Source organism: Aedes aegypti, chromosome 2, assembly GCF_002204515.2.
Source record: "Aedes aegypti strain LVP_AGWG chromosome 2, AaegL5.0 Primary Assembly, whole genome shotgun sequence".
Taxonomy (NCBI): domain Eukaryota; kingdom Metazoa; phylum Arthropoda; class Insecta; order Diptera; family Culicidae; genus Aedes; species Aedes aegypti.
In genome coordinates this window covers 307,888,239-307,899,178 of record NC_035108.1, presented here as the reverse complement: position 1 = coordinate 307,899,178, position 10,940 = coordinate 307,888,239, and the positions used below count along the sequence as shown (strand labels likewise).

Sequence of the window (10,940 nt, the reverse complement as noted above, 5' to 3'; positions counted from 1 at the left end):
CTTCGACGAGTGCTTTAAACGTGCCCAAAATGTCCAAGGGTTTCTCGCTACCATAGGCTTTGAGTATTTTCTCACTACCCTTGACACATTCGGTTACGTGAACTTGTTGCCGCTTCAGTTCGTCCCAAGTCTTTGCTGTTATGAGACTGACGTCCGAACCTGAGTCAACTAACATTTCGACCGCAACTCCGCCGATTTTGCAATCGAATGCATTCGTGTTGTTACCGGCATGGAAAGTGTAATATACCTTTTTCTCTGGTTCATCTGCCACCGGCTCTTGTGGCGGGTCCAGGTTTTCAATCACTTGAACTTTCTTCACCGGTCCGGTCGAAGGTCGAGGACTTGGACGCTTTCGACATACCTTTTCGAAATGTCCACTGCTTTGACATCTACGACATGTTCTTCCTCTAGCGGGGCAGGTTGGACTCCTCGATGTATGCCCAACTAAACCGCAAGCGAAGCACCTGGTTGACATCTCTCTGTCGGTTTTGATCGGTCGTGTTAGAAAACGATTTTCAATACGATCAGGTTTGCGTTCGAATTTTGCTCTATCAGCTGCGTGTACCTTGTAAACTTCAGCAGGACGATCTCGATTTTCAGCAACACCCATCTCCTTCTCCTGGTTCCTGACACTTTCAAGTGATGCTCCCAACGCTTCTATGTCGGAAAGCGATTGATCCTTTTCGAGAATTCTGCGGCGCAACTCTTGAGATGCGCATCCTTCGACGATGACGTCGATCAACATCATCTCCTCGATGCTGGTTCTAACGTCGGCTGCATACTTTTCGAGTCCGCATTCCATTAGCTGTTGTCTCAATCGAAGTACGTAATGGGCGAAACGTTCGTTTGGCAGTTGTCTGATATTTCGTAGCTTATGGCGTTCCAGCACATCTTGCTTACGTGGCTTGAAGTACTGGTCCAAACGGTCGATTGCTACATCGTACCAAGGTTTCTGCACCACCACCAATGGAAACTCATCAGTTCCATCTAGAGTTCGAAACACCTTTTGGAGCTGCGGGCCACCAAAGTGTAACATTTTCGCCCGCATAAGCTTTTGGTCGGTGATCTCATACGAATCGAAATAGTATTGCAAAGAACCTTTCCATTCTTGCCACTCCTTTGCAAGCTTCGAACCTTCAATTTGCTCACAACGGAACATAGGAATTGGGCGACTCTCGTCCATCTGCAAGCACAAACAAAAATCTCAAATTTATTCTTTTTGTTTTTTTATTTGTTTCTAATTTACATTTTTGTTCTCAACGACCACTTCTAATGTTCCAATGTGAGCAAAAATCGTAGCAAAAAGGCACTATCGGATACGGATTGTCGGGTGATCTATTTTTTTTTTTTACCGAATACAGCAAATAATAAGTATACCAGCTGCATAAGGTCAGCACCCTTATTATTGAATTGACTTAGGAAACAGAGCCTTTTAGATATTATAACAATACCTTCGCTTTAAAAAAAATACATATATTTAATCTTAAGCCCTCGCGCATTAAGATTACTCACAAGCTCTAGGCCCTCGCGCACTAGAACAATCTACGATCTCGCTACTAGGCTTTCATCTTGTGCCCTCGCGCATTAAGATGTACTCATTCGTATTCTAGGCCCTCGCGCTCTAGAATTATCCTAGGCCCTCGCGCACTAGGTATCTACTCATTTAGCGAAAATACTTTGATCGATTATCTTAAGCCCTCGTGCATCAAGATATGCATTGCATTTTCATTCAAATTCGCTCAATCTAGGCCCTCGCGCTCTAGAACAAACTCAGATCCACATCACTTAGGCCCCCGCGCACTAAGACACTTTCACTTTTAATATACCGATAAATTCTATGAGCACCATATATTTACTATTACATGCTGCTTTTTGTAATTGACCTTACGATATCGTCATTTTTCTTCTCGAATCTCTGACCAACAATTCAATAATTCCAATAAGACACTATCGTCAATTCCAAGAGAAAAAAAAATTCCAACCACACTACGGCCATTTTCTTTCTCCCCCAGAAGCTCGTCTTGCACCTTTCTTTTCTTTTTTTTTTGATTGAGGTAAAACGCCTTTCTTATATGGTTCCAATTCCACTTGGAAAAGAATTTACCTTTTGTCCGCCGTCGCCAGATGTAGGGGAGTGGTCCAAATCCGTAGTATCCAATCCGGAATTTAACGGTATACACCGGTCACTCAACTATCACGTCTTATCCCGCACGTAGCCGTCTACAATCCCCCTCCTCTGACAGATCGGAACAAGGTTTTCATAATGACAGGTAGGGTGTATTCAAAACCAAGGTACATTATATTCGAGGTATGTTATTTATTCAGTGTAGGTCCCTACAATAATGACATGTGTGGCGCAGCATTCTTACGATGTTTATGAACACAGCGCACTATTCAAATATTAGTCGCGACGCTTGGAGATTGAGAAAAAATATATTTAAAAAAAATGTTTGTCCTTTTTTCTGTCGGATCCATAATAGATATCGTCAGCAAAACCCAGGAGCATATGCGACCGGGTGACGATGGTATCGTGGTGACTATTACGATGTCGTTTACTTCAGTTGAGGAACGTAGGCCGTTTACGTGACAAATTGCAAAAAAAAAAGTATTTTACAAATATCACACAAATGGCTTCAAAAAACGAAGTGTTCTAATTGGCTCGTTTTCCAATCATACGTCGATTGTATGTAATGTATCGCGTAACTTTTAAGTAGCTGCACATTAGTCATCTAATAAAATTATTCATGCCATCAGCAAAAAATATGCACCTCAGAATTACACTGACCCATCTTACCCCTTCTTACTCAACTGTGGCTGATAATCAGTAATTCCTAACAAAATAGCTGAATTATCTGAAATGATTTTGTTTATTATTCATTAATTATCGATAGATCCAAACATGTTGAAGAACAATTTAGAACTACTGTACAAAATAATTACTTATAACACATTGAACATTCATTATTATAGCGCATATAAATAAGCATTAACAATAACCTAAACTAGAAGTAACCTACATCCAACCCATCAAGCTCCTACATCGACTTTGGCGAACACTTCCAGTATGTGGTCAAAATTGTTGAAGTTGGGACGCCTTGGGGCCATTTGGGGTGCCAAGTACGGCTCCAACGGCACGTTACACTTGGCAATGGGCCGCAGGAAGTCGCCCAATTCCGGCTCCGGGTCTCGCTTTTCCTTCGCAACGTACGAACTCCTCAAAGGTTTCCTGGTGGTAGGGATCAGTACCGAATCGTTCACATTCACCGGAACCAATCCTTTAAAGACATTCTCATCGTGTTGGAAGTTGAGCTTCTTGGTGACCTGTGGGATGGGAAAAAAATAAAATAATATTCTACGGATAAGCGTTCTGATTATTTCAAATCATATGGAAAAATTCCTGCCGCCGCAGGAAACTCCTATTTCGTCTCTTTATTAACGGATAATCCAAACAAAATATCAGAAAATGCGCACCTACTTCTAGTGAATGTCTGCCTCTGATTTTGATTTCTTAACTGAACAATTGAATCAAATGATTGATGCGATATTCAAAACCACCACTATGACTGAAGCAGTCCAAATTGAGGTAAAATAACTAACAAAATTGTTATCGGATCCAAATATTTTTTTTAAATATTTCAAATTAGAATACTCGTTGTTTGAATAGTAAAGAGGACGAACTGTTTAATTTTCTATCAGCTAATGACATATACGCAGAATAATATCAAACGGTTGAATCCAGCCGAGCACGTGAATTTTTTTTTTTTCATAATTTCACCCATAATTTACCCATCTTTACCACGCGTATTGAGTTAATTAATTTAGAGGCTTTATAGATATTTGAATTAAAACAGACGAGTCTCTGAAAAGACACTTGCTACCAGTCATGTGTTAGAGAATATTCTGAAGCATGTTAACTTTCCTTTCAAAATAGCTGAAAACGATTAAATCACGACAACTTGCGATTCTCTTGTTGAAATATTTTCAATTTTACGGAGTAAACTTTAATATACAATATCTTTCGAAAGGTAGGTTTCAAATTCAAGAACTTACTTTCGTTAATAACGGTTTCAGACACACCGTACGGATTAAAACAGCTTCCTACCTGATCGCGGACGAATTTCTTACTCTTCGGCGTTAGTTCCCCGATGCTGGTTGGTGGTTTCGTGTGCAAGGATTTAACCTTTTCGATCTCTTTGCGGACATTGAGAGCGCTGTGTAATTCCGGTTCCTTATATTTGTTGCCGGCAGAACCGGATGGTTTCGTTACCGATACGCTGCTACTGGATGGTTTGTCATTCAGCGATGAGCGCTTTGCTCCAACGGTAGGAATCTGTTTGGTGTTGGCGGTTTGGGAAGCTTTCATAACCTGTGCTTTACTGGTGGCCAGAGGGATTTCGACGTTCCGGAGGAAGAACTTCCTGTAGTTAGCTTTGGTGGGCTTGCTCATTTTGTTTCGCTTATCCTTTTGGCGTATTTTGTGTATTTTAGCGACCAGTCGGCCAACAATTTGCTAGCTTGAAGTAATCGATGATAATTAGACAATGATACCTAATGATTTAGTAATGCGAGCTCACCTCTACAATGGGTTCCTTACAAAAATGTTGAATTTCTCATACAAAACCGTTACGGAGAAAAACGAATTAAACTTTTTGTACGTAGGTATGGTAGTTTGTAAAGTAGTTTACGAAGTAAAATGTCAACAAATATCTGGGTGATTCAAACAAATGTCGAATTCGTTTTTGAACCCAGGTTGGAACTGGCGCAACCCGTTCTGAATCACAGTTTCAACCCCAACCCGATTCAGGTTCGACCGAACTACAATTTGCTTGACGTTTGTTTGTTTATGTGTTGATCACCGACCCAGTTCCTAAAAACGAAAACGACAAAAGATTGGTTAGAAAATCGAGGCCATGTTCACTGTAAAATATTTCCACTCAGATTAATTAAGGGTCTGTCTCAATTGCGTTGTTAAAATTAGTCCGAACATAAGGCCGCACGGGACGTCATCATAATCACCCTATTCATTTCAAGAAGCAAATCCCAAGAACCACTCCATAAATCGATGCGAAAATGTATCACTATGATTCTATATATGTAGTGCACAACCCGATAAATTTTCAGCTTTATCGGTTCATTAAAACTCGAGATTTGCTTCCACAAAGTTTTGATGATAATTGTTAGAGTGAGACGAAAGATAGGGAAAATAACACGGTCTCCCGTGTCCCCTTAAATTTGACAGTTCGCAAATTAATTTCCCTCCGATTTCGATCTGTCAAAAATAAGTCTGCTCCAGAGTAGACTTATTTTTGACAGATTGAGAATTATTTCGTTTGTTCGCTGTTATGGATATCGTTTTAATTTTTGGTCCCGCTTCGGTGATTACCGATATGGACATCGGTATGTCCTTCCAGATGGCTTTCGGACGGCACATCAAGTGGGATATATTGCTGCTCAGTGAATGGGTATGTTTTTCTCCCGGTGAGCTGGCTAAACAGTGCATGTATGCCAACGAACAGTTCTGGTATCCAGAGGACCACCGGTTCCTGTGACAGTGTGCTATAGTAACAAAAGGCTCCTCTTCGCATACCACAGATCGGTATCAAGGAACTTCAATGGTTCCGTGCATGGTGTGGTAAGTTCGTTCCGTTCGTTCAATCCGGATGGTCACAAAAATGTGTTGTCCAAAACGAACCGTAGCAGGGCTGGTAGCGAGGCAATTTTTAGTGAATTGGTCACTATAGTTTCGACCTGTTAACTAAAAAGTAATTATTTGCAAATAAAAGTCACTAAAGCCACTTTTCCAGAAAAATAGTCACTTTAATCACTATTGTAGTGAATTAATGATAAAGAAAGTACAAACTGGTCTAGCTCCTCAAACTCAAACAGCAAACCAATAATGTTTCACAGATTTTCAAAGACATCAACATTGTTAAACTTGAAATTAAAAGGTAAAAATCTTTGGCTCTTCCTGGAAAAAATCAGGTAAATATTCCTCTGATATTCCTGTCCAAAATTAAATGTATTGTCGGGCTTTTTGAGGAATTTTCGGAGGCAATCGGGATAAATTTGAAAACCACTTTCTGGTCGAGATTTTTTTAACGAGAACCGGGACGAACGTTTGAATATTGTTATATCTATTACATAAATTATGCTACAAAGTTCACAATAGATTCCTTTTTTTAATTTCGCCATAATATTCTAAAATGTATCCACGAACATTAAAAGATATCCGTCTACAATCACCATTGAAAATTTACCCTCCAATTGGTATTGGAGGTGTTAACACCTACATAAATATATTCAAAAATGCCCTAAGTAATTAGTTTTGCAACTCTACATTATTCAAAAAAATCATAAATAAACTTTTCCCCGGAAAATTTGTCAGAAACAAGAAATTCGCCAAAACAGGTTATCTGATTTCTGATTAAAAACAATTTTTGACTCTCAATTCTTATTCCAGTCAAATAATTTAAAGAAATGTAAAACTTGAGATTATTCATGGAAATGTGTGATTATGGAGATCACGGATTCAAAGGGGCTGTCGGGCTTTTAGACGCTTTTCTAATTTCAGTCCGAAAAGTGTTTCATGAGGAACTAACAATGCAGTGCCTTATACTAACAGGTATTTCGCTGTGTAGGACTGAAATTCAAGCTAGAATCGTTGATGTGTTGGGGGAGGGGATAATATTTGGCAATCCTAAATTTTGTACTCATCCTGACTATGCTATATATTTAAGCGAAGTATGCACTTCAACAGAAAAGTAATCGCCTATCTCGATTTGTGGGAAATTTCTTGCAAGAAATGCTCAAGAAATGCATTTTTCTTTGATCGCAGTACGCACTTGAAAAGAAATGTCAATTCAAATGGAGCTCGCTGTACAAAATTTCTTGACCATTTCTTGGGCAGAAATTTTTACTTTTCTTGAGCGGAACAGCATAAGCTAAGTATGCTTTTCCGCTCAAGAAAAGTAAAGAAATTCCTTGACTTAAAGGGTCAAGAAATTTCCTACAGAGAGCCCCCTTTGAAGTGACATTTCTTCTCAACTGCGTACTGCGATCAGAAAAAAGTGATTTTCTTGACCATTTCTTGGGAGAAATTTTCCACGCATCGAGATAGGCGATTCCTTTTCTTGTCAGTAGCAAACCGGCCTATACTTAGCTTTAAGCATGGCGCGAAAAATTCTCGCGCCGACGATCTTGGAAAACGCTGTGAACAATGAAAAATAATCACGCAGCAGACACCAAAACGATTAGAAGTAGCTGCGACGATCTGCAAGCATTTTAAGAAGTTTTCAAGATCGCTAATAACTGAGGAAGTGCTCATTAAACACTAAGCTGAGAAGCAGGTATATCAGTGAGGACGTAATGTCAAGAAGACGAAGAAGAAGGGTCAGCAGCTGCAAACTTGTAGAGCAGAACATGAAAAGAAGTAAATTCAAGAATTAGAAACTCATCTTTAAATAACATTTTGATGATATTTTGTGTTAACTTGCCTGCACAGCAAAAAAAGTTGTTGAATATTACATCGAAACTGCTGCAACCAAGTCATTCCCTCGGTTGTGTGATATTACACAGCCCGACGTACTCGCGGGCTATTGGTGTAATGAAAGCGACCGATGTAATTTTCCCGATGTAATATATTCGATGTACAAAATACGATGTAATCGATGCGGTGTAATATGAAAACTATGTAATCTTAGCGATCCCGAATCCCCCGTGCGAAATAAAGCGATCCCAAATTCTGCTCAATGGTTGATTAAATTGCTTTTTAATCTTTTTTCGCTTTTTAATAATGTTTATGATGTTAAATCGGGTTCAAAATTTTTGGAATCGATTAAAGCAATTTAATCAACCATTGAAGGGAATTTGATGGTAGTAAGATAAGATATGTTTCAAACAAAAAAATAAGTTTACATTATTTATTCTATTTTTATTGAATTAAAAACGTTTAAATAATGCAGTATAACGACTGGAGCGCTTCAGGTGATAGTCCGAGAACCCGCAGTGGACAGAGATTAAATTCAAGCCTGCAGGCTCTTCAGGTAGAGATTAGTTTCCTTCAGCCAACAGTGAAATAAATCGCAGAGCTCGTTCAACTTTTTCGTGCCGATCTAAAAAAAAAAACAAAATAATATATTATTGAATTGTACATATACATATATAAAATTAAATATACTACAATAGATCGATATATAATAAACATTCGAGGTAGTTGTTTAAACGGAAGTTCTATTCGAATGTTTTACGGAAATATGAGTTTTCAAAGTTTTTTCTTTGCTTTGGGGGACTCTTAGATGCAAAGATTCAACAAACCCTCTGGCAAATTTAAAAATTCTCCTGGTGTTTTGGAAATTCTTGAATTTCGTCGTCTACTTGCAGGTATTTCGCAAGGGATTTATCTTTTGGGCATTTGGTTGAAATCTGTTCCAGGTTATTTTTTTCTTGAAAAACACTTCGGGAACTCTACTACATTTCTCTTCCTTCTTCTCCTGAAATTCTAAATCTAAAAATAATTTTAATATTCTCAAAGACTCTCAAAAATTCCTAGAAATCTTTAGTTTTCACCGTAAATGTATAACAACTTTTAATATTTTAAAAAGACGCAAATGTTAATCTAGAAATATTCAGTCTTCTCGCATGATTCGTAAAAGCTTTGAAATTAATTTTTGGTTTTCTACGACAGTTTTTTTAAATCTGCAGTCTTCATTAACTATTTTAAATGTTCTAAATTCATTTGATAAGTATAAAGATACTGGTGTTAAGGAGTTGTTTTTTTATATTTATCATAAAGATCCTCGTGAATTTCCCAAAGGAATACCTTATAGCTTTTATCGGGAGATTGTGCTTTTTCCATGAGCTTCTTATAAAATTACATGATGGTTTTTCCTGACATTATAGAATTCCTTCAATATTTTCCACAAAACTTGCTTTTGACTTTTTCCCGGAATTCTTTCAGAAACTTTTCTAGATGTTCCACGAGTTTCTCATATATTTTTAATGTACTTTTATCAAATCGAATTTATATGAATATTAATTTATGAAACATTTCTGTTATTCATCCAATGTTTTTTCTGGATTTAATTATGTAATTCGAACCTAAAGTTACTTTTAGAGTTGTTCTTCTAGAATTTATCTAAAATTTTTTAATGAAATTGTTCCACCTAGAATAAATAAAGTAGGGAAAGTGTACCAGTTATGACCATAGTTTTTCCCTATTTGGCCATATGTGAAATTTCGATGACTTTCGCATTTTTAATCTTTTTGAATGTTTTAACACCAAGATATATCTTATATCTTACTGCTAAAACACACAAAACTTTTCAAAATGTGGAGACATTCAAGTTATCACGTATAGCGAAATAGGGAACCACTATGGCCATAACTGGTACACCTACTCTATTTAGGATTTTTTTGTTTTCTCCATAATAGAATAGAGGAGTTTTTTTTTTCAATCCTGTCAAGCGTTCCTTTTGGAACCCATCCATGTGTTTGTTTCCTTTTCAGGTTGTATAGCGATTTAAAAATCACAGGTTTTCGTAGCTTGATCGAAAAAACAAATTTTTCTAAGTATAGCACAATTTCATTGCTTTTCAATATCTTAATTATCACTTTATAAATGATTATAGTTTATAAACTAACTCATGACTAAAACCAAGATCAGTCCAGCATCCTACAAAGTTTTTTAAGGATACAAAAACTATATGACAATTTATAGATATTAGAAATACGAATCCTTCAGAATATTTTATTTATAAATCTATATTCTTGAACATCCAGAAATAATGTTTTACGATTTCTCCAATAACACAATTTACTTTGAGGAGAGGAGAGTGTAGTCTGAAAAATATAAAAAATATGACCGCGTGGATTATGGACGGACAACTTATAATCTGCCACGAATATTACAAAACACAGATACTGGTGACTTACTGACCCAGGAATATGAATCAGCGAAATTAGAACTTTCCTCCAATTTCTCCTGTAATTACTTGAGAAGCTCCTTGTTAAATTTGTTCTAGAGATCTTGATGATTTTTCTTCAAGGAACTAATGAGACATGCTTTCTTTAATTATTCCGAAAGCATCTTCAAGATTTGTTTTTGGAATTTTTCAAGAATACCTTTAGGATTTCTTCTAAGAGTTCCTTATCAATTGCTTAAAAAGATTTTTTTGAATTTACTCAGAATTTGAGGATTTTTTCAGGGATTCCCCAGGATTTTTACAAAGATTTTATTTTAATTTTTATTTTTTTTTATTTTTCCACAGGCTTCAGATTTTTTCTGGAGCTCGATGTAAAATTGCTTTCGAACTTGATCAAGATATTATATTTAATTTCTTTCTTTATCTTTATTTGAGTGGCTTTTCGCCCTTGGCGAGTTCGCCAAAAGGTTTTCGTTTATTAATTCTTCTCAAATTCCCAGCAATTCTTTCAGGAGTTCCTCTTGAAATTTTCCCTAGTAATTCCTTTTGGATTTTTTTTTCACAATTCAATTAAGGATTTTTTTTTGAATACCTCCAGGAATCCATTCATAGTTTTTTTGTTTAATTCAAGATACGAGAAATTGTTTGAATAGGTTTTTCATACAATACCCTGCAAGTTTTTTTTTATTTCTTCCAGGAGCAAGTCCATTACATATTTTGTATGAAAATTTTCTTGAAGTCTAATTGTTAATACCTTATGAAATTGCTTAACTGTTTTGGAGAATACGAACTAAAACTACCAAGGGGTGGATCACTTGTTCGATGCACATCTAATGTACATTAAATTGCATTAAATGCATTTTTTCGACTTATTCATCAACTTAGCCCTGGCCCGTACCATAGTATCGTGCTATAGCAACACATAATTGTTTGTTGTGAAAGTTTCTACACTGAAACAAGCGTTGCAGTAATGAGAACCATGAACGTGTTTTTAAATTTACTATTCCAACCACGATTGAG

The 10,940-nt window shown here is 36.8% G+C and overlaps 1 protein-coding gene and 1 long non-coding RNA gene across 3 annotated transcripts; both read right to left on the bottom strand.

Moving 5' to 3' along the window:
- Positions 1–2,844: 2,844 nt before the first annotated feature.
- LOC5568823 lies at positions 2,845–4,729 on the bottom strand. Of its 2 annotated transcripts, none has more exons than XM_021845646.1 (3): positions 4,575–4,729; positions 4,103–4,510; positions 2,845–3,321 (listed from the first exon to the last, which is right to left on the bottom strand). In XM_021845646.1, exons 2-3 carry the CDS (start codon positions 4,445–4,447, stop codon positions 3,028–3,030), a joined length of 639 nt encoding a protein of 212 aa, XP_021701338.1. In that variant the 5' UTR covers positions 4,448–4,510; positions 4,575–4,729; the 3' UTR covers positions 2,845–3,027. The 2 variants fall into 2 exon arrangements, with proteins under 2 accessions (XP_021701338.1, XP_001658189.1); XM_001658139.2 differs by having other exon boundaries at positions 4,103–4,514; positions 4,575–4,728.
- A 3,157-nt stretch (positions 4,730–7,886) lies between these two features.
- Positions 7,887–10,408, bottom strand: LOC110676715. Its single transcript, XR_002500649.1, has 2 exons — positions 9,640–10,408; positions 7,887–8,111 (listed from the first exon to the last, which is right to left on the bottom strand). It is a non-coding gene; the product is annotated as an uncharacterized LOC110676715 (long non-coding RNA).
- Positions 10,409–10,940: the final 532 nt, after the last annotated feature.